This window comes from Aquarana catesbeiana, linkage group LG02 (genome assembly GCF_042186555.1).
Source record: "Aquarana catesbeiana isolate 2022-GZ linkage group LG02, ASM4218655v1, whole genome shotgun sequence".
In the NCBI taxonomy this organism is placed as follows: Eukaryota; Metazoa; Chordata; class Amphibia; order Anura; family Ranidae; genus Aquarana; species Aquarana catesbeiana.
In genome coordinates, this window is record NC_133325.1 from 183,918,644 (window position 1) to 183,943,329 (window position 24,686).

Here is a 24,686-nt window from a genome sequence, read left to right on the forward strand (position 1 = left end):
CATTTGATGTGACACAGGCTGCATTTGATAGGACACAGGCTGCATGTAAGGAGGCACTCCGCTGCGGGCACCTGATGTAAGGACGGACTCTGCTGGGTCGCCTGATGGCATCTGGTGACAGGCGACGTGCCTAGTGACACGCTCAGGGCTCCCACTGATTCTGCATTATGGTGAGTTGAATGATTTAATTTTATATTACAAGGTAATAATAGAAATAATGCGCTTCAATCATCCTGAAACCATAACAACAAAACAAACAAGTGCTAACACCAGGTGTTTGGAGTATCTTTATCTGCTGATTGTTAAACTTTCTAGAATACACATATATCTATTGTTGCGTAGGATATGGGCCTGCTGTCCTCCATCCCTCTCTCCCTCTCCCTCCATCCCTCGTTCATCTCAGACGCTAACCACACCACCTTAGAGCCAAGCCCACAATTTCGCTCAAACTGCGCCCATTTTCACCAAGTGGGAGGGGTCAAAAAGGAAGGGCGGGGTCTGGTGCCCCCCCATCCTAAAACTTCACCAGCTGCCACTGCTAATAAGATGCTTCTAAAATAAAATACCTTCTAATATCAATATTAAAAGTATTATTGATGCTATTTACTGTATAAAGAAACACCAGAGATCAACATGTTATCTTTGAATAACTGTAAAATAATACCAAACAAAACAGATCATTCTATAACAGAAACAGTTCTTTAAATTAAAAAAAAAGAGGGGCCAAACTACCTACAGTTTATTTTAGTATAAGACATGCAAACTGTAAGCTTCTCTATGAAACTGAACTACTAATATATTACAAAACATGAGTGATTGTAAAAACAAGGTACAAAAAGCTTACCTGGGGACAGCAGGAAAATGGAAAGTAGCACAAGGGACATAACTACTGCAATCACCAACATTGCCAGACCAATTCCACGCCAGTTACGAGGTGGAGCCCCCGAACTACTCATGTGCTGAAAAATATAACACACAATACCATAATAACACTGGGGGATATATAGAATGCCTATAGTTATAATTTTGTGCAAATATTTGACTCAAAAACTTTTTAATGTAGCTTTAGAGTAAGGAATGCTTAGAATCCATGTCAATTCTGTTTTTATGTTGTCTGTATCCCATTAGGGAGATTTGGCCTCACTTTCTCTTCCAGAAGCACAACAGGAAGTCAGAGTGAGTCTCCAAAGTGAGGGGAAATTCCCTGTTAAAACGTATTGTCAGGATTAGAGAGGAAAACCGGCATTTCGTATTTCTGATATGTGTCTGTTGTGCCATGTACTTGTGTTAAAAAGTATCCTGCCCTCTTTGTATTTCTTCCTTAGTGTGAAACCCCTGGTGATCCTGCCAGCTCCCCCCTGCTTTCCTATTTTAAACTGACCACGCCAGACATAGAAGCACATCCTTCCCAGCATGGTTGTTTTTTTAGGTGAGCTGGAAGAAGAGCCTGCCCGTCCTCCAATGGCCAAGACTTGTGCTGAAACCCTCCCCCTTCATTTTCGCTTCACTGGGAAGATCACTGCTGACGACCCCCGCCATCTCCACCCCACCTCTTATGCAGCTGAGAGCAGAGGTTATGTAAGTTTTACCAGGTGAGGGTTTACATATACGTTAAAATCCACTTTGTCAGCAAACAAAAATAATAGGCTTTGTCTTCAGTTTCACACAGTCTTAAAGCGGTAGTAAAGTCTGCTTTGTGATTTTTACCTACAGGTAAGTGAATATTAATGCCGTGAACACACGGGCGGATTTTTCGACCAGACTGGTCCGACGGAACGAATCCTTCGGACAATCCGACCGTGTGTGGGCTTCATCGGACCTGCAGCAGACTTTTTAGGTCGAAAATCAGACGGACTTTAGATTTAAAACATGTTTCAAATCTTTCCGACGGACTCGAGTCCAGTCGAAAAATCCGCTCGTCTGTATGCTAGTCCGACTGACGAAAACTGACGCTGGGGCAGCTATTGGCTACTGGCTATGAACTTCCTTATTTTAGTCCGGTCGTACATCATCACGTACGAATCCGTCGGACTTTGGTGTGATCGTGTGTAGGCAAGTCCGTTCGTTTGAAAGTCCGTCGGAAGTCCGTCGAAAGTCCGTCGGAAAGACTGTCGGACCTTTGTTGCCGAAAAGTCCGCCCGTGTGTACAGGGCATTAGAAAAAAAAAAAACAACCACAAAAAAAAAAAAAAAACACTTAAACAACAAACACAAAAAAACAAAAACTACAATTACACATATAAAACAAAGAGAGAAAACTAACTGGATCATTGATAAAAGGCAGACAATTCCAATTGTCTTTGTACACTACAAATACTTGTGTATCTGTAAATCATTTCAATAAATTCTTTGATGTATGCCAGTATGCCAGTTTAGCGCCATTAAACTTGAAGTTCCTAAATCTTAACCAGATCGCCGTTTTTATAATGCGGGGTATATCACTTTGTCCATGTGTACATATACACATAACTTTCTTTGACAGATCTTGATGAAGATCAGCAAGTGACTTATTGCTATCCAGGCTGTGCTCTGCCTGGTCAATGCACCCATACCATTCTGTTTTGTAAAGGGCCTGTAAAATGTGTTCTTTAGATGTCTGTTTTTTTTTATTTATTTATTTATTTATATTCCTTAATATATAAGTATGTTTATTTGTTATAAAACAAAATGAGCTTAACATTATTATGTTGCTATTATATAAACCTAAGGCCATATCTTCAGATATAAGAACTGAACACACAAAAGCATGCAGTTGAGTTAATCTTGACGAATTGTGACTTTGAATAGTGGTCTTAGTGGCATGATATAGATATAAATGAAGACTGCAAGCTATTTTACATTTAGGAAGTTCAACAAAGAACAATTTAGATCTACTCCTGTCAATGGACGCTGAAAAAGCTTTCGACAGGGTAGACTGGGGCTTCATGTGGGACACTCTCGAGGAGATTGGGATAGGTAATAACATGCTTAGAAGGATAAAAAGTCTATATGCCTCCCCTTCTGCAAGAGTCAAGGTAAACGGTACGCTTTCCGAACCTTTTAAGATGTACAACGGTACTAGACAGGGATGCCCTCTCTCCCCGCTGCTCTTCGTACTGATGCTTGAACCCTTATTGGCTAAGATCAGACTCAGCCCGGATATTATTGGGTTAAAATCGGGGGAGAAGAGTACAAAATCGCCGCTTTTGCGGACGACATCTTATTGTATGTCACCCGCCCGAGGATTTCCTTCCCGAACCTATTAGAGACCATCAAGACGTATGGCAGACTTTCAAACTTTCGGGTCAATTCAACTAAGTCAGAAATACTGGAAATAGTGGAGGACAAAGAAAGGGAGAAGGCTTATCAAAAGAGTCTCCCATTTATGTGGGGGGTAAAAGAGCTTAACTATTTAGGGGTCAAAATCTCCCCAGTGAAGGAAACTTTGTTCCAAACCAATTACATGGCACTTCTTAATGGGATAAAGACAGATTTGAATAAATTCCTACGCAATCAGCTCTCATGGGGAGGCAGGATCAACCTACTCAAAATGTCAGTTCTCCCAAAAATTATCTACAAAATCCAGATGCTCCCAATCTCAATTTCACAGAATTTTTTGAATAAACTGCACACTTTGTTTCTAATGTTTATATGGAGGGGTAAGAAATCACAAATTAAATATGCACAACTAGTTAATGACAAGAGGAAGGGGGGGTGGGGGGCACCTGATATAAAAAAATACTATGTTGCTATAGTTATCTCACATATTTTAGATTGGGTAAAAAATAATAAAGAAAAACAATGGGTGAAAATAGAGAGTAAAATGAGTGGGGTGGATTTGAGTAAAAATGTGTGGATACCACCTCAGTTTAGAAAATTAAGCACTAAAACATTGGATATCACTAAACACGCTTTAAATGTATGGGATAAAATACATGATAAGGAGAAATGGGGGTATAACTCCCCGTTAATCCCGCTTAAGGATACAGACTACTTTCTTCCGGGGAGGGAAGACTTGTTTGGGAGATGGATACTGAAGGAAGAGGCCCAATTAAAAGACATCATGAGTGAGGATAAGCTGTGTTCCTACCAGGAGTTAAAAGCAAAAGATAAATGGTTTATTATTGATAAGTGGAGGTACAGGCAGCTGAAACATTTTTTTGAATCACTCCCGCAACCAACGAGGTCTATAAAAGATCTTCGCCCCCTTGAAAAAGTGTTTATGGGGAAAAAAGGGAGGGGGGAGTGTCTAGTATTTATAGAAGTTTGATTAAAATGGGAGAAGTTGAGCATCCAATTTTCCTTAGGAAGTGGGAGGAGGAATTAGGAATTAAGATCAGTGATGGGGTGGTGGGGAAGGTCCTGGGTAGAGTGAACGCCACTTCAGTAAACTGTAGGGTTTCTGAGATGAATTATAGAGTCCTGTCACGAATGTACATCACCCCGGATAGAGCTCATAGAATCCGGAAAAAAATGCCGCAATTTTGTTGGAGGGGTTGCGGGGAGAGTGGGACAATGGCACACATATGGTGGCAGTGCCCGGTAATGAAAAAATACTGGGGGGAGATAACGAGAATCATATTTGAGATCACCAGTAAGAGGATTGCAGATGACCCTTGGGTGTGCTTACATCATGGGAGTAATATGCCCACAGAGAAGTATCTGAAATCACTGTTGCCGCACCTCCTTAATGCGGCTAAGAGTCTTATTCCTAGACACTGGTTGGATAGTAAGAAACCCTCAATGCGGGAGTGGTTCAATAAAATTGAGGAAATTCATTGCCTGGGGTACCTGATATATAGCGAAGGGACAGATATGGAAGAGTTTGAAGAGGTGTGGAGAGATTGGGTAAAATATAGGTCTTCCCCTCGAGCGGCTGAGGCGTGGGAGACAGAGCCGGATAGTTCACCAAATGGAAATCCTAACTTCAGTTCGAGTTAGATGTTTTATACTTAAAAAAGGTAAAAGAGCAGGAGAGTGAGTGAATGGTACAGATCATGACCATTGCGGGAAGAGCTAAGGGGGTAGGCTTGGGGGTGGGGGGGTGGGTAGGGGTTAGTTTCTAAGAGGGGGGGGTAGGATTCAGGGGTATAAAATGTTTATTTTCGGGAGATATTTGTATTTTTGACTGGCATCATTATCATTTAATAACTGGACGAAGAAAAAATAGAGTAAGCCACCATGATGTGAAATTATTTAGGGATGAGATTGACTGGAAAGTTGAAACAATATCTCCCAAATAAAATCTTTGCTGATGTGGAAAAAAGAGAAAAAAACAAAAAAAAAAAAACAAAGAACAATTTAGATGCCAGTTTCCTGCCAGCAGAAAACCAAAACACCTACAGAAAATCTGCCCAAAGACAGGGAGAGCATACAATCTCAATACGAAAATCTACAATGAATATCCAGTTATATTTTACATAGGAAAGGGGGTTGGGGTATAGGTACCCCTGGGACTTTTATGGTGCTTTTCAAAATTTAAATGGATCGATATGGAAAAAAAAATATCAAAAAAGAGATTAACACTGTATGCAAAATGCCAAACTGACTGTAAGTAATCTTTTGATTCAAAATCTTTAATAGTTTAAGAATATTACAAAACACCATCTAAAAACAAGCACAATTTTACAATCATGGTCAATCAGTGAAAAATTAATGTTTTAAAAATAGAGACCACTTTGCGATACCATTCTCAACATGTTTCGCTCAACACATGAGCTTCATCAGGAGTTTTTTGGTACAGGTGTGGCATACTATGGGTAAAAAAGAAAGAGAAAAAACAAAATACAAATCAGATGCTTACAAAACATTTAAAGATGTAGTTTCAGAACAAAAAATACATTAAGTAATACTGAAAAGACAAATGGTATATATATATATTTGCATACAAACAATGAATGTGTTATATGAAACTCTCAAAATTCTACAGGTCTATGATAATGATAATCTAAACATGGTGAACAGATAATTATGATCATTATATGATGTGTACTTTAGTTTCCAAGCCCACAAAAGCAAGATACAGTAATGTGGACATGGGAAAGATATAAAACATAAGAGGTGGGATTTGCTTACCAAGCCCAAATAGGTTTGAAGATGAATAGTAGACAACTAGATTGTAAATGTATATAAAGTTCCGTGGCTCAAAATACCAATCAATTGCATGCGTCTCACCCGCCTAGGACCTCCCAAAACCGTTTTTTGGTCCACAGAGGGGCCCAAGTGTAGAGTAACTGAAAGTTAGATATTGAAAAGAACAAAAATAATGAATTGCTTCTACATAGTCTACTGCGGGGTAAAAAGGGCAGTTATCATAGGAGCTGAGAAGTTTGAAAATTACCTTATAGGTTGAATCAAGGAGTGAATGTTCAGGGCTAAAATAGCCGTATAAACAAAAACATAAGGGAGAGCAACGCTCCGGTTTCACCACAGGGTGGCACTCCAAGTTGACAACCCCTATGAGTCAGACCAAGAGATCCACGTATAAACACTGCCCCAATGAACTACAAAAGGCAATACAATAAATCAGCCCATTACTATAAGGAGCTTTTTTAGCAGTATCATTGGTTCGGTCATCAACAGGAGATGACCCTCCACTGATGATCAGCTTCGCTTACCTGAGAGGTGGGGTGGATGCGTACGGAAGGGGAGAGCGGCATATACCTCCCCTTGCAGCCTCAGAGCCACTGTCAGGAGATAGCGGCTATTAAGCCGTACTATATAGGTCCCTCCATCCCGGTGGCGTCTGACGTCACCAACGGGATGCGGACGCATCGTGAGGCCCTCCCTCAGGTCGCCTGTGACCAATGGACAGCAAGGGGGCGAAGCCGGATACCATCCAGGTTCCGCCCCTCCTAGTCAGACGTACGTGTTTCAGGCACTCATAGCTCCGACAGTGTAGGTGGGCGCATGCGCAGGCCGGGAGCAAACGATGTTAGAGCCCAGCCATCGCGCAGGCGCACTGCAGACGAGGCATAGAGGAAGAGATAATGAACGGCAACAAATTTCAAGTGTCAATCATTGCCTGTCAGGGGCAGGGCAGAAAAAAGACAAATCATTGAATGCGTATCAGCCATATTGACTAAGGGAGAAGGAATGGGAAATAAAGTTATATGCACATAGAAAGAGATATTGAAAAATGGTAAATGTTTCAAAATACTAAGCAGTTTCCCAGACCTAATAATACTGTGTTCCAACGATTTATAATATGGAATTAATGCCACTGAGAATACAGATGCCATGGCTTACAGGATTAATTTAAAAGAAAAAAATAGAAATTAAATAAAATATATTTAAATAGACAGACTAACTAGGGATAACTTGCTGGTTTGGCCACAGGACCCATGTACCTTGAAAGGAAGTTTGATACCTCTAGGGCCCCCAGGGGAGGGTGATTGATTACTCACTCCAAACCCTAAGTGCCCGTGGCGTCCGTGCGGACCAAAGCAAAAAAGGGGGAGAGTAGAGGGCCTCAAATGGCGGGAGAGACAGCAATCATTTACATAATTTTGTCAAAAAACTGAATTTGTTTTAAGGAAATAATAAATTTATATTGGCTTGGGAAGAAAACCCCACTATATATGAAAACAACCAGGAAATAACCACATAGAAGGGACAAAGAATACACAATATATACAAAAAATGTATACTAGAATTGTGTATCATGAAATCTTAACAAGTCTAGATGGAATAAAACAAAGGCAGATACATCTGGTGGACTAAAGGAATGGTTTGAAACTAAACGCATCATTGAGGCCTGGAGGTTTTAGGGCGGACAAGGTGTGTATCCAACGGGTCTCACGTTGCAAGAGTATCTTATCATAGTTACCCCCACGCTCCCCTGGGGGGACATGTTCCAACGCAAAAAAATGCATTTTGTTACTGTCAAAATTATGGTGCAGGCCCATGTGTCGGCTAATAGGCGTCTCCATTTTCTTTTTTAGAACCAGGGATACATGGTCCCTGATCCTGCAGAAAAAGGGGCGCTTGGTTTTGCCTATATAAAATCCTTGGCATTCACACATCATAATGTATACAATCCCAATGGATTGACAAGTGACGGAGAATCTTGGTTTAAAGTGGCGGCCATTGGGGAGTATAATGCCTCTCGCAGAGTGAATAAATCTACAAAAGGGGCATTTGTGGCAGGGTCTACACCCCTTTCGGGATTCTGTTGTTGATTGTGCACCAGTATCATAATGGCTATGTACCAACGTATCCCTCAGAGATCTAGACCGCCTAAATGTGATCTCCGGGTAGGATTTTAAATGCTTAGATACTTTTTCGTCTCCCATTAAGAGATACCAGTGTTTTTGAATGATCTCACGTACTTGCTTTTGTTGGCCTGAAAATCTGGTGATTAGTCTGACACTAGAATCTGCCTTGTTCAGTCTAGCTTGGTGTATAAGTAGGGATCTATTTTGGTTCTTCGCTTTTAGATAGGCCTTTTTCAAACACTTTTTGCTATAGCCTCGTTGGCTCAAACGAGACTGCAATAATTTCGCTTGGTACTCAAAATCTGATTCAGTGCTGCAATTGCGTCTTATCCTGAGATATTGCCCATAAGGTAAATTGTTGATAAGGGGGGCAGGATGTGAGCTTGTGGCATGTAGTACCGAATTACCCGCCGAGGGTTTTCGGTACAGGGTGGTTCCAATGTTGCCTTCATCGTCTACTAGTACTTGAACGTCTAGAAAGGTCAACTGATGTTGGCTCATTTCAAACGTGAATTTCAGATTATATTTGTTGACCTTCAGGCTCTCGAGGAAGGCAAGAAGATTAGGTTTACTACCCTGCCAGATGAAGAAAATGTCGTCGATGAATCGCTTCTATATCAGGATATGCTCAAAAAATGCCTGCATATCCTCCCTGAAGAATAATTCACACTCCCACCCCCCCAGATACAGGTTGGCATAGGCTGGGGCACATTTCGTCCCCATAGCCACTCCCTGTATCTGGAGGTAGTGGGAGCCCCCGAACAAGAAAACGTTATTGGACAAAATGAAAAACAAGAGATCCAAGATGAATCGGTTATACACCACCGAGGCATCCGGATCTTCAGATAGGAAGCCCCCCACAACTTCCACCCCCAATTCATGAGGGATAGAGTTGTAGAGGGCTTCTACATCCAGAGCCACTAGCCAAGAACCAGGAGGTATGGCGACACCATCCAGCACACGGAGGAGGTCCCCCGTGTCCTGAAGGTAGGACGTCAGACCCTCCACATGGGGCCTCAGAAAGTCATCCACCAGTTTACTTGCCATCTCCGTAAGGGACCCATTACCCGATACAGTGGGTCTGCCTGGAGGCATTGTGGGGTTTTTGTGTATTTTTGGGAGTGCGTACAAAGTTGGAGTTCGTGGCGCGCTTACATTAAGAAATTCATAAGTGTTTTTCGTTATTAGACCTTTGTGATAAGCTGAACCTATCAAATGCTTATATCTGGTGGTTATAAGGGCAAGATGGCTGGGGGAGACTCTCCGGTACCAATGACTGTTCTTGACTATGGCCACAACCATGGCTTCATAGTGGATTTTGTCCATAATGACCAGATTGCCTCCCTTATCAGAAGGTTTGATCACTATGTCCTTGTTATTTTGTAGAAGTTTGAGGGCCTCTAAACTTCAACCTCAAACTTCTACAAAATAACAAGGACATAGTGATCAAACCTTCTGATAAGGGAGGCAATCTGGTCATTATGGACAAAATCCACTATGAAGCCATGGTTGTGGCCATAGTCAAGAACAGTCATTGGTACCGGAGAGTCTCCCCCAGCCATCTTGCCCTTATAACCACCAGATATAAGCATTTGATAGGTTCAGCTTATCACAAAGGTCTAATAACGAAAAACACTTATGAATTTCTTAATGTAAGCGCGCCACGAACTCCAACTTTGTACGCACTCCCAAAAATACACAAAAACCCCACAATGCCTCCAGGCAGACCCATTGTATCGGGTAATGGGTCCCTTACGGAGATGGCAAGTAAACTGGTGGATGACTTTCTGAGGCCCCATGTGGAGGGTCTGACGTCCTACCTTCAGGACACGGGGGACCTCCTCCGTGTGCTGGATGGTGTCGCCATACCTCCTGGTTCTTGGCTAGTGGCTCTGGATGTAGAAGCCCTCTACAACTCTATCCCTCATGAATTGGGGGTGGAAGTTGTGGGGGGCTTCCTATCTGAAGATCCGGATGCCTCGGTGGTGTATAACCGATTCATCTTGGATCTCTTGTTTTTCATTTTGTCCAATAACGTTTTCTTGTTCGGGGGCTCCCACTACCTCCAGATACAGGGAGTGGCTATGGGGACGAAATGTGCCCCAGCCTATGCCAACCTGTATCTGGGGGGGTGGGAGCGTGAATTATTCTTCAGGGAGGATATGCAGGCATTTTTTGAGCATATCCTGATATGGAAGCGATTCATCGACGACATTTTCTTCATCTGGCAGGGTAGTAAACCTAATCTTCTTGCCTTCCTCGAGAGCCTGAAGGTCAACAAATATAATCTGAAATTCACGTTTGAAATGAGCCAACATCAGTTGACCTTTCTAGACGTTCAAGTACTAGTAGACGATGAAGGCAACATTGGAACCACCCTGTACCGAAAACCCTCGGCGGGTAATTCGGTACTACATGCCACAAGCTCACATCCTGCCCCCCTTATCAACAATTTACCTTATGGGCAATATCTCAGGATAAGACGCAATTGCAGCACTGAATCAGATTTTGAGTACCAAGCGAAATTATTGCAGTCTCGTTTGAGCCAACGAGGCTATAGCAAAAAGTGTTTGAAAAAGGCCTATCTAAAAGCGAAGAACCAAAATAGATCCCTACTTATACACCAAGCTAGACTGAACAAGGCAGATTCTAGTGTCAGACTAATCACCAGATTTTCAGGCCAACAAAAGCAAGTACGTGAGATCATTCAAAAACACTGGTATCTCTTAATGGGAGACGAAAAAGTATCTAAGCATTTAAAATCCTACCCGGAGATCACATTTAGGCGGTCTAGATCTCTGAGGGATACGTTGGTACATAGCCATTATGATACTGGTGCACAATCAACAACAGAATCCCGAAAGGGGTGTAGACCCTGCCACAAATGCCCCTTTTGTAGATTTATTCACTCTGCGAGAGGCATTATACTCCCCAATGGCCGCCACTTTAAACCAAGATTCTCCGTCACTTGTCAATCCATTGGGATTGTATACATTATGATGTGTGAATGCCAAGGATTTTATATAGGCAAAACCAAGCGCCCCTTTTTCTGCAGGATCAGGGACCATGTATCCCTGGTTCTAAAAAAGAAAATGGAGACGCCTATTAGCCGACACATGGGCCTGCACCATAATTTTGACAGTAACAAAATGCATTTTTTTGCGTTGGAACATGTCCCCCCAGGGGAGCGTGGGGGTGACTATGATAAGATACTCTTGCAACGTGAGACCCGTTGGATACACACCTTGTCCGCCCTAAAACCTCCAGGCCTCAATGATGCGTTTAGTTTCAAACCATTCCTTTAGTCCACCAGATGTATCTGCCTTTGTTTTATTCCATCTAGACTTGTTAAGATTTCATGATACACAATTCTAGTATACATTTTTTGTATATATTGTGTATTCTTTGTCCCTTCTATGTGGTTATTTCCTGGTTGTTTTCATATATAGTGGGGTTTTCTTCCCAAGCCAATATAAATTTATTATTTCCTTAAAACAAATTCAGTTTTTTGACAAAATTATGTAAATGATTGCTGTCTCTCCCGCCATTTGAGGCCCTCTCCTCTCCCCCTTTTTTGCTTTGGTCCGCACGGACGCCACGGGCACTTAGGGTTTGGAGTGAGTAATCAATCACCCTCCCCTGGGGGCCCTAGAGGTATCAAACTTCCTTTCAAGGTACATGGGTCCTGTGGCCAAACCAGCAAGTTATCCCTAGTTAGTCTGTCTATTTAAATATATTTTATTTAATTTCTATTTTTTTCTTTTAAATTAATCCTGTAAGCCATGGCATCTGTATTCTCAGTGGCATTAATTCCATATTATAAATCGTTGGAACACAGTATTATTAGGTCTGGGAAACTGCTTAGTATTTTGAAACATTTACCATTTTTCAATATCTCTTTCTATGTGCATATAACTTTATTTCCCATTCCTTCTCCCTTAGTCAATATGGCTGATACGCATTCAATGATTTGTCTTTTTTCTGCCCTGCCCCTGACAGGCAATGATTGACACTTGAAATTTGTTGCCGTTCATTATCTCTTCCTCTATGCCTCGTCTGCAGTGCGCCTGCGCGATGGCTGGGCTCTAACATCGTTTGCTCCCGGCCTGCGCATGCGCCCACCTACACTGTCGGAGCTATGAGTGCCTGAAACACGTACGTCTGACTAGGAGGGGCGGAACCTGGATGGTATCCGGCTTCGCCCCCTTGCTGTCCATTGGTCACAGGCGACCTGAGGGAGGGCCTCACGATGCGTCCGCATCCCGTTGGTGACGTCAGGCGCCACCGGGATGGAGGGACCTATATAGTACGGCTTAATAGCCGCTATCTCCTGACAGTGGCTCTGAGGCTGCAAGGGGAGGTATATGCCGCTCTCCCCTTCCGTACGCATCCACCCCACCTCTCAGGTAAGCGAAGCTGATCATCAGTGGAGGGTCATCTCCTGTTGATGACCGAACCAATGATACTGCTAAAAAAGCTCCTTATAGTAATGGGCTGTTTTATTGTATTGCCTTTTGTAGTTCATTGGGGCAGTGTTTATACGTGGATCTCTTGGTCTGACTCATAGGGGTTGTCAACTTGGAGTGCTACCCTGTGGTGAAACCGGAGCGTTGCTCTCCCTTATGTTTTTGTTTATACGGCTATTTTAGCCCTGAACATTCACTCCTTGATTCAACCTATAAGGTAATTTTCAAACTTCTCAGCTCCTATGATAACTGCCCTTTTTACCCCGCAGTAGACTATGTAGAAGCAATTCATTATTTTTGTTCTTTTCAATATCTAACTTTCAGTTACTCTACACTTGGGCCCCTCTGTGGACCAAAAAACGGTTTTGGGAGGTCCTAGGCGGGTGAGACGCATGCAATTGATTGGTATTTTGAGCCACGGAACTTTATATACATTTACAATCTAGTTGTCTACTATTCATCTTCAAACCTATTTGGGCTTGGTAAGCAAATCCCACCTCTTATGTTTTATGTCTTTCCCATGTCCACATTACTGTATCTTGCTTTTGTGGGCTTGGAAACTAAAGTACACATCATATAATGATCATAATTATCTGTTCACCATGTTTAGATTATCATTATCATAGACCTGTAGAATTTTGAGAGTTTCATATAACACATTCATTGTTTGTATGCAAATATATATATATATATATATATATATATATACCATTTGTCTTTTCAGTATTACTTAATGTATTTTTTGTTCTGAAACTACATCTTTAAATGTTTTGTAAGCATCTGATTTGTATTTTGTTTTTTCTCTTTCTTTTTTACCCATAGTATGCCACACCTGTACCAAAAAACTCCTGATGAAGCTCATGTGTTGAGCGAAACATGTTGAGATTGGTATCGCAAAGTGGTCTCTATTTTTAAAACATTAATTTTTCACTGATTGACCATGATTGTAAAATTGTGCTTGTTTTTAGATGGTGTTTTGTAATATTCTTAAACTATTAAAGATTTTGAATCAAAAGATTACTTACAGTCAGTTTGGCATTTTGCATACAGTGTTAATCTCTTTTTTGATATTTTTTTTTCCATATCGATCCATTTAAATTTTGAAAAGCACCATAAAAGTCCCAGGGGTACCTATACCCCAACCCCCTTTCCTTTGTAACCTATTTAATAGGGATGCGGTGCTAAGGGTTAACTGTCCCTGCCCTCTAACAATATTTCTTATATTTTACATAGGCTGGAAAAAAGACACATGTCTATCTGTTGTAAGGGTAGGGTGATGGAGTAGTAGTCATGTCCTCCATGTTTCCCTCCTCGTTGGGCACCAAGCAAGAGTCACATGAGAGGCCTACCCCAGGGTGGGTTCTTCTGGGCTACACTAGGCACTTTGGTTAGGGTCACTGCCTTACACATGCGGTACCTTTGCTTCAACAGAGCTTTAGTAAACTCTCTCAAAGGAATATACACCACCATGGTCAGTGATGCATTTAGAAGGGAGAAGCAGAGCCCTTGCCCTCTCCACTTGTCCCGCGTATCATCACTACCTCACTCCCAGTAACAATATGGAGCCCCACGTGCACCTAGCGTTGACTCCCTGTGTGCACTTCATGATGCTGATTTGCACCTGTTGCTATGGGAGACAGACCTGCTCACGGAGAGAGCACCGACAACAACTCCTCCTGCTAGAAGCTCTGCCACATGTACATGTTTACAACAGGCTGCTACAGAGACCTTTGTTACCCTTGGTAAGCATTTATATTTTCACACTGTATTAACACTTGTACCGTTATCTTCATACCCCAATGTGCTCAGCTGGCCTAAATGGTGGACTAAATGTCCTGGTTACTTACACTACACCCCTTGAGTAACTTCAGACCAAGCAAAGGCAAAGTTTCAAAAGCTTTACTGAAAAACTTGGTCATTCCAAATAACATAAGCAACAGTCTAACATCCCTAGTTCCTAACTCGGGCTTGTGGCTGCCCCAGCGTACCTACACAGAAAAAAGTCAATTTCTGGCTGAGTCCAAGATGGCAGTGTCCAGAATTGGCAAGTCCCAGCAGTTCCTCCAGGCTGTAGCAGGATCCTGAGCGCAGATGTATGTTAATTGTCACTCTGAACTTGGGATATTCAGCAAGCCAACAAGACAGAGTCCAGCAACAGTGTCAACAGCAACCTTCCTACCTTCCCCTTCTCGCACCCACTGTGAATCAGACCCCTGTCACATTTTTATAGAGCTGTAAGAGAACTATTGTTGCGCTCCGGGTGCACTCGCGCACGCATGTGCGCACGAGAAACTTTGCGGATCACAGACGCGCCAATGCGCGTGTGCGAAGGAATGTGTGCATCCATGGGAGCGCATCTGCGCGTCCCTTTGGCGCCAGACAGCCTATTTGAGGGACGCACTGACCTGTAACAGATGCTGACTGATCTTCAGCTGTTCCTGTACCCGTATCCTATTGAATTTGCTATTACCTGCTTGATATCTGTTGCTGAACCTTGCCTTTCCTTGACCCTGCTTCTGGACTCTCCTATGCTTCTGATTATCGGTTCCTGATCCTGGCTTCCTATTTGACCCTGTTCCTGCCTGATGACTTGGTACCTTGCTGCCCGCCTGCTACCGAACCCGGCTATCTTCGCCTCTGTCTCCTGTTTGGCTCCACTCTGTCTTCCGGGTTCCTGCGACCTGCTGCCACTTTCTGCCCTCCAAGAGTCGCATCATCTGCTCCAAGCTTCCAAAGCTACTTCTGCAGGCACTCGTGATCCTCCTGTCCCTTGGGTCCTTCTGTCTCCACTCTCAGCGGGACCCGGGGTGGAGATACAAGAGAGGCTGACCTCGTCACTTCAGACCCAGGTATGTGACAGTATCAGTCAGCCAGCAATGGAGTCTGAAAGGGAGGCCTCGCCTTTTGTGGACATCTGCTGTTCTATCTCTGCACTTGCCCAGACTGTACGGAATCTCCAAGAGGACCTTGGCCGGATGGAAGGTCGACTACCGAATCTGCTTGATATCTCACCTGCCTCGACCCCCCCGATTTTGTGAGTTCTTATGTGCAAACAGACTTTTGCCTGCTCAGTGAAACCATTCTTACTCCTGAACCTAGAGTGCCTTTGCCGAAGCGTTTTTCAGGGGATTGCAAACAGTTCCATACCTTCCAAAATGCCTGTGAACTTTATTTTTCCTTGTTACCTCGAACTTTCTCATCTGAAGGCATTAAAGTGGGATTCATCATCACACTTCTACTAAATTAACCACTTTCCTGGGCTCATCGTCTCTGAGAACAACATGATCCGGCCTTGACAACCTCCGACTCCTTCTTCTTATCCATGTCCCAGCTTTATGCTGATCCTTTCCTCCAGCAGACTGCAGAGTCCACACTTGGCAAACTCCAACAAGGCTTAAGATCTGTTGAGGACTATGTAACCGACTTCCGTGTCTGGGGTATGGATACTCAGTGGAATAAAGCTGCTCTTCACCATCAATTTTGTCTTTGACTCTCTGACACATTAAAGATGAACTTGCTCATCTGGGGATACCCACATCTCTGGAAGACCTGATCCATCTTGTCATTCAAATTGGCCGATGGTTACGAGAAAGGCAATCTGAGAGGATTAATACCAAGCCACCTGCACCCCCAAGAACTATTGCTTCTGTTCCTGCAGTCACTACCAGGATATCAAGGGAGCTTCCCCAGAGTAAGGAGCACCATGAATCTCTCCGTAGAAGCTTTCCAAGGCCACCCCTGTCCTCTTCTGAACGACTCCGGCGACAACATGACAAACTTTGCCTTTACTGGGGTACGACAGGCCATTTCATTCAGACTTGTCCGGTAAGACCTTTCAAGCCCGCTTCTACACTGCCTCACATGATGCATCCTCCTGGGAGGGATCTGCTACATCTCCCTCTTCCACTCCAGCTCCAGTTACCAGGAAGGACTGTTCTTGTAACTGCAGTTATAGACTCTGGAGCCTGCAGTTGTTTTGTGGACTCAGCCTTTGCTTCTCTGCACCAACTTCCTTTATGCACCAAGAGGTAGAGATTTACTGTGCATCTAGCGGACAGCTCTGGTCTCAAGTCAGGGCCAGTTACACAAGAGACTGTACCCATTCTCTGCTGGAGCTTCTCTGGACATCATAAACTTCTCAGTTTAGATGTCATAACTTCCCCCAAGTTCCCTATTATCCCGGGATTACCTTGGCTAAGGGCCCATAACCCTCATATTGACTGGCTTACTGGAGATATCTCCTTCTCTTCCAATTATTGTCAGGAACATTGCTACCCGGAAAAGACTGTTAACTCTGCTTCGCTCCTCAGCATCCACTATGATCCAGAAACTATGAAGTTAGTACCCGTTGCTTACCACGGGATCCTGAATGTGTTTAACAAGAAGAACGCAGATACTCTGCCTCCCCACAGCACTTACGATTGTCCCATTGAACTTTTGCCAGGAGCTGAGATCCCTTTCGGCCGAATCTATCCTCGGAACCTGAAATGGAAGCCTTGCACAAATATATTGATGAAAGCCTGGAAAAAGGTTTTATTCGACCCTCTTCTTCTCCTGCGGGGGCCGGTGTTTCTTTGCGGAGAAAAAGGATCACACCCTGAGACCCTGTATAGACTATCATGATCTTAATAAAATTACTTTCAAAATCCGGTACCCACTTCCATTGATCCCTGAGTTGTTCCAGAGGTTGCGGGGAGCAAGAGTATTTTCTAAACTAGATCTGAGAGGTGCTTACAATCTGGTTTGGATCAGATGAATGGAAGACAGCCTTTGGAAAATGCTTTGGGCATTTCGAATATTTAGTCATGCCCTTCGGTCTCTGCAATGCCTCAGCCATCTTTCAGCACCTGGTAAATGATGTTCCTTGATCTTTGATAGGAAGAGGAGGGGTAATTTGAGTCTGGAACCAGGAGACAAGGTCTGGTTATCCACCGCAAACTTGAAACTTAAGTGTCCCTCCAAAAAACTTGGCCCAAAGTACCTGGGCCCCTTTCCTGTAAAGAGAAAGATCAACTCTGTGGCCTTCAAACTAACTCTACCAAGGAATCTAAAGATTCACCTTGTTTTCCATATCTCTTTATTAAAGACAACAGTGCCCAATTCCTTTCCTAACTGGGATCCGGAAAATCCTCCTCCACTGCTCGTTAAGGGCAGTGAAGAATTTGAAGTGGAAGCTGTTCTAGATTGTAGAACCAGGAAAGGCCAAACACAGTTCCTGATCAAGTGGAAGGGCTATGGCCCTGAAGACAATTCATGGGAACCAGCTTCTAATGTTCATGCCCCACAAAAAGTACAAGCCTTTTTTCAGCGCCATCCAGAGAAGAAGCCCCTCAAGGGCATCCGAGGGCTGCCCGTAAGGAGGGGGCAATGTAAGAGAACTATCGTTGCACTCCGGGCACACTTGCGCACACATGCGCACTTGAGAAACTTTGTGGATCACAGACGCCCAATGCGCGTGTGCGAAGCAGTGGATCAGCAATCTCTGGTGTTATCAAAAAATGTTAATGTATAAGAACGAACATCACACTGGCTTAGTGATTAGGGATTCTTCCCTGAAGTAAATGTGTCATCAGTCTGAATCATAACCTGGACACTATCTGCACATATTTTGCTTGTGATTGAGTGGATTTCCTTACACACTCCCAAACATGCCTAGTACGTGTATGTATGCATGTGAGGTAGGGACCTTAGATTATCAGCTCCTTAAGAAAAGGGACTGATGTGAATGTACAGTCTAAAAAGTGCTGTGTAAGTTGTTGGCACGGGATAAATAAATAAGTCTGTTAAAACATAATAAAACCCAAGAACAAAACTGAATATATTGACGTGTACCAGTTCTTAAGCTGGCCATACATAGATCGAAATTTCGCTTCCTATATGGACAAACTGGATGTACACAAGTCGATCTATTGGCATAACTAAAAAAAGAGATATTGGTCCACTGACCCAATTCACCATATGCCCGTGTTCTCTGCCTCCATGACCAGGGCTAGATATGAGCAGATCTTGCGATTTATGCACTTCAACGACAATGAACTCTGTCGCCCTGAATATGATCGGCTCCACAAAATTTGTCCCCTCATAAGCCACTTCAACCAACAGTTTGCAGCCTTGTTTACTCCTGATCAAGTTGTGTGTGTTGATGAGTCTCTGCTTAAGTTTTCTGTCCGCTTATCATTCAAACAGTATCTTCCCAGCAAGCGTGCCAGATATGGGGTCAAGATGTATAAGCTCTGTGACAGGGCAACAGGCTATACATATAGTTTTATGGTTTACGAGGGAAAAGATAGTCACGTGGAGCCGGAGAACTGCCCAAACTACATAGGGAGCACTGGTAAGATCATGTGGGACTTGGTGTCACACTTATTCGGAAAGGGGTACCACTTGTAGGTGGACAATTATTACACCAGCGTGCCACTTTTAGTCACTTGTTTGATCATGGAATTGGTGTGATTGGCACCGTGCGATCTAATCACTAGGGCTTATCCCAGCGGCTTGTAGATTCCCATCTTAGGCTGGGGGTGAGAGCCTGCTTGAGAAGTAATAATTTGCTTGCAGTAAAGTGGAGGGATTCACGGAATGTTTTTGTTCTGTCCTTCCTTCACGCAGATATGACAGTCCAAATTCCTACGACAATTGGTGTTGTGGAGAAACCCCTCTGTGTCCACGAATACAACCTTAATATGGGAGGGGTGGACCTCAACGACCAGTTAAGAGCGCCTTACTTAATTGCAAGGAAAAGCCAGACGCTGGTATAAAAAAGTGTCTGTATACTTATTCCAATTGGCTCTGCTGAACGCTTATGTGCTATACAAAGCTTCAGGATGAACTGGATCCTTCCTTAAATTCCAGGAAGAGATCGTCACAGCCCTTCTGTTTCCAAATGGTGCTGTGCCCCAACTTCCCAAAGCAAATGCAGTAAGCCGGCTGCATGGGAGGCATTTTCCGTATGTCCTCCCTGGTACCCCTACCCAACGATTACCCTAAAGAAGATGTCGTGTCTGTAGCAAGCGCGGATATAGGCGTGACACCCTCTATAATTGTCTCTCCTGTCCTGACCATCCTGGTCTTTGCATTGGTGAATGCTTCGAACACTACCACACACTAGTGGAGTATTAGCGTAGGGTACAGCACGGCACAGTCTAGGGTACGCTTTCACAGGGTCTCAAACAATGCCATCGCATTTTGAGAGACCCGAACCTGGAACTATTACAGTAACAGTTACAAATAAAGTGTAAAAAAAAAAAAAAAAAAACTGTAAAAATAAAATAAAATAAAAAAGCCAAAAATAGTTGTCATTTTATTGCTCTTTCTCTATTGTTCTTTCTCTATTGTTCTGCTCTTTTTATTATATTTACTATGTTTTATCATGTTTGCTTTTCAGGTATGTAATTCTTTTATACCTTACTGTTTACTGTGTTTTATTGTTAACCAATAGCTGTGTTTTATTGTTAACCAATATCAGAGCTGCAGCACTGATTTATCTTGACAGCAACAACGTTTGCTCTCACTATACGTAAATCAGTGACTCCTGCGCTTTAGGAAGCAATTTCCTCATCACAGTTAAAAAAAAAGGAGCATATATGCCGAAGTATGGGGGCAGGGGTGGTGGGGCGATTTGTCCCTAAAATTAGGGGATTGCATTTTTTTTTTTTTTTGGCACAGATTGTTGTGGTTTTATTGAGTTAAAGTGGATGTAAACCCAATGTCATCCTTTCTAAACTACTGCCATAGGGGTTATCTATAAGGATATACATGCCTCCTGCATGTATCTTTACCTGTCAAATGTCTCCCCTCTGTCTGTTATGAGACCCGAAAAACTGCAGATTCTGCGGGTGGGTCTGTTGTCTGGAGCTCGGTGGGTGTAGTCGTGATGTCAGTAGACTCCCCGCCCACCTCTACACTCCCCTTGTCAATATGCATTTTCTCCTGTGTATTTCTTACACTGCTATGATCTCTAACATCAAGTGAAAAGACAGGAAAGTAACCACATGACTTTAGCATGCCAAATCATGCTGAGGTGTGGAATAGCCAATCCTTGTAGAGCTGCTGAAGAAAGGAGTGGGGGTGGGAATTAAAAAATAATGTCTTAGGCTAGTGCACAAGATATGTAAATCACCTGTCACTCACAGCAAGGGGGAGGATTTGACAAAGTTTTTCTCTGTTTGTCAAGTTTTATCTCACTGAACAATAAAAGAGGATTAAATATAAAAAGTAGGGAGTGGCGCTGTGCATAAAAAGTTTTTTTGTTGGCATATAATAATTATAGTGATAGGTGTGTCTATGTGATATTCTATAGGAACGGCACTAAATGATAAAACTTTGAGTGCAATAGTGTATATCTCACATAAAAAATTGATGAGTGCTGGTTAATGAACTTAAAAATAAAAATATTATAATTGCTGATTCAAATTAATTATTTTGTGTAACCTTAATCCCATATGTAATGATAGTCAGAATTAATAATCTCTAATAGTGAAATATAATATAAGTAACGGTCTGTTATGTGACTAGACAAACCCCAAAAAGTGCAAAAGTGTCAGGTGTAGTCCAATTAACGGTGTTCTAACATCTACTGAATAGTGAAAATAAACTACAAATAATGAATAAAGGTGGAGAGTATATAAATAAGAGTATATATAAATAAGATATATATATATATATATATATATATATATAGGTGAGATTTAATAAATATAAAATAAATTTGAGAATAAAAAATTAAAAGTTATTGTGGATTAATTAATATATATGCTTCTTATAATAAACTCTCTGTAATTTTAATTAATAACAACAATCAAAAGTCTCACGTGAAATAGCAAGTGTTCATATGATGTCTTCCAACCAAATTCTTCCCGGTTTTAAACACAATCCCCCTGATGTGATTCCACTCACCGAAACGCTATACCCCTGCAGGGGTAAAGCGTAAGATGTTTATTTTCCAGGTGCCGATCGAATCCCTTTAGTGTTGGTATCTTTTCTGATCCGGTTCCTCGATCCGGATCATCCACTCGTGTAAAGGAAGGGGATGGGGGGAAGGTGATATTCCCCTGTAGCAATCCTATTCCCAAACGAACATCCGCTCCAACGTATTATATAGAAATAAAAAAATGATCCACATAGCGTGACTCCATATAGATAAGTTTATTTATAAATGCTCATAAAAATCCAAGGAGCTCAGCCAGTTCCAAGGAATGTAGTGTGGATTTTTAAAAAATAGAGGAGGGAGCGTACAAGCTCTCTATCTCCCCTTACTGTTCCGGGACGCTGCGCTGTTCGCAACTACCGCTTGCGTTCCACCGGTCAGTAAGCAGAAACCACGATAACAGGAAGTGACGTTGTGCGTGCCAAGATAGTCCCGCCTTACGCGTTTCGTCACACGGACGTCATCGGAGGCGCTGCCATCTTGGCCCTCTCAACGTCTTATATCTGGGTGTAATACATGTTGCGGCCAATCCCACGTCAGATGCTAAGTAACGAGCATCGTGCAGATCCAATCAGAAAAATGCTCAATTACGGAGATAGGAACATTGACCTATTCGCTTTCAACCTCATAAGCCAGAGGGAAGTACTATATGAACAGGTAGAATCTCCTTGAGCGCCATCTAGTGGAGTTTTTGTAGATAATATTCTAGTTAACGTGGAATGGCACCCATGAACAAAATGTTGTTGCAAACCAGATACTATCTAGTAAAACTTTATACAACATATTATCAGGCAGTCAGATAACTAAAAAGTGAAGGTATAAATATATTAGTTCTCATTTAATCAGGAGGTATTATTTTATAATATAGGATAAAAGGGAGAGATCAGTTTGTGTATAAATCAAAAAAATAAAATAAAAATAGAATTAAAAAATATAAAAAATAAAAAAGGATAAAAAAATTTTTATGAATATAAAAAATGAAAAAAATTCCTATATAAAAATATTAAAATGATAATAAAAGTGTATTAGGCATGATCAACAAGAGTATATTATATAAACGGAGCAGCTGTAAAACGGGAGAAGGGGGGGATTTGGTACTTTTGCCTTAAATATAAGAAAAACCCCGTTAAAAAACCCGTCTAAACTATTCTATCAACTCTTGTTAAGGGATTTAGAGGAGGAAATAAATAATATGTGTGAGAAAATCTTAAATCTCTTCGGGAATTTCGGAAGTAAAATAGGGACACATGTTAAATCCACCTATTTTAAAAATTAGATAAGAAGCAATTCAGATCGATGTCCACATTCAACCCTCTAGGTACCAGACTCCCTAAGCGGTATATCCACTTAGTTTCATTCTGGGACACTTTTATTCTTTTGTTGCCCCCTCTCCAGTGATCTTTGATCAGATCTATACCGTAAAAAATGAATCCTGTAGGGTTTCTATTGTGGACTTCATCAAAGTGCCTAGAAAGATTATGCTTTGGAAAGCCTTTTTTAATATTATTAATATGTTCTCTAATCCTGACGTGGAGAGGCCTAGTGGTTCTTCCCACATACTGTAACCGACAGGGACATTCGATCACATATGTAACGTGAGTGTTTTCACAGGTAATCAATTCCCTGATTTGGTACTCTCTCCCTGTTCTCGATTTGAAGGATGATTTTTTCTTTGGCTGTTTTTTACTCACGCTACAGGGTAGGCACTTTTGCCATCTATAAAAACCTTTCATCTCAGGGAACAATTTAACCGTTTTTGGTGGGTCGATCACATTATGTACCAGCTGGTTCCTCAAATTGGGGGCCTTTTTGTAGATGAATCTTGGTTTTTTTGAAAGTATCTTTGCCAAGATTCTATTGGATTTTAAAATTGGCCAATACTTTCTAATAATGTGTTCGACCGAACGGTATTGGTTGTTAAAACCGGTAATAAAGGCCATATCCATCTTGGAAAAGTTGTCAGCTTTCTCCTTTTTTCTCAATAGGAGATCACGATTCAAACCCCCTATCTCCATCATATGCCTCACTAAGGGTTCTTTTTGATATCCTTTGTCAATAAATTTTTTGATCAAAGTGTCGGCTTGTGTGTAATAATCATCTATCCTATGACAATTTCTTCGTAGCCTCATTAGTTGACCTTTCGGAATATTCTCCTTCCACTTAGGATGGTGACAACTAGATGTTGGGATGTAGCCGTTGCGATCCGTGGTTTTAAAAAAGGTTCTAGTGTGTAGTTCATTGTTCTCTTTGAAGATCTGCACATCTAGATAGTCTATCTCTTGAGGATCGCATTTCCCACTGAAAGAGATGCCAAATTTATTCTGATTCATTGTTCTTAAAAAGTCCTTAAATGAGTCTGCCGTGCCCCTCCACACTATGATCACGTCATCAATATAGCGACTGTAAAATTCAATCTCCGGGCGTGGACTCTTATATCTGTTTTCTTCTTCCCACATGTCCATGAATAAATTTGCCACGCTCGGGGCATATCTGGCTCCCATTGCGACGCCCTTAGTCTGAACATAGTAGTCCTTCTGGTACCAAAAATAATTACTTTCCATTGCTAGTTTTAAGGCTTCCAAAATAAAATTAATCTGTTCTTGTTTGAGATTACCATCTCCATGAAGCGCTTTCTCTACTCCTTTTAAGCCATGTTTTTGTATGATGCTGGTATATAAGGAGTTCACATCTATTGTCGCAAGAAGGCAATCTTCAACCCCAGTCACATATTTTAATTCATTGATCAATTGCGTACTGTCCTTTAAATACGACCTTCCTTTGGTTACCATTGGTTTCAGAAAACAATCAATGTATTCTCCCAATCTAGAGAACAGGGAATTGATCCCGCTTATAATCGGTCTTCCTGGGGGTTTCTCCAATCGCTTATGCACTTTTGGTAAGTAATATATGACTGGTGTCTTTGTGGACTCACAAATCAGGTATTTTGCTTCTTTCTTATTTAAAATCCCTCTATCTTTCCCTTTTCTCACGAGAGCTTTCAATTTCTTACTATAAAGTTGTTTTGGATTTCCTTTGAGTTTCTTGTAGGTATTTTCTACCCTAAGGAGGTTCTTCATTTCTTCCTCATAGTCTTCTTTCC

The 24,686-nt window shown here is 42.0% G+C and overlaps 1 protein-coding gene across 1 annotated transcript in view; it reads right to left on the reverse strand.

Annotated features, from left to right (window-relative positions):
* The window catches only part of LOC141127496 (inactive dipeptidyl peptidase 10-like), a 303,439-nt gene that overhangs the window by 214,622 nt on the left and 64,131 nt on the right, over positions 1 to 24,686 (reverse strand). The window contains exon 2 of the mRNA XM_073614008.1: positions 845 to 959. Within this exon, the coding sequence (XP_073470109.1) occupies positions 845 to 959 (115 nt within the window). The remainder of the gene's footprint in view (positions 1 to 844; positions 960 to 24,686) is intronic.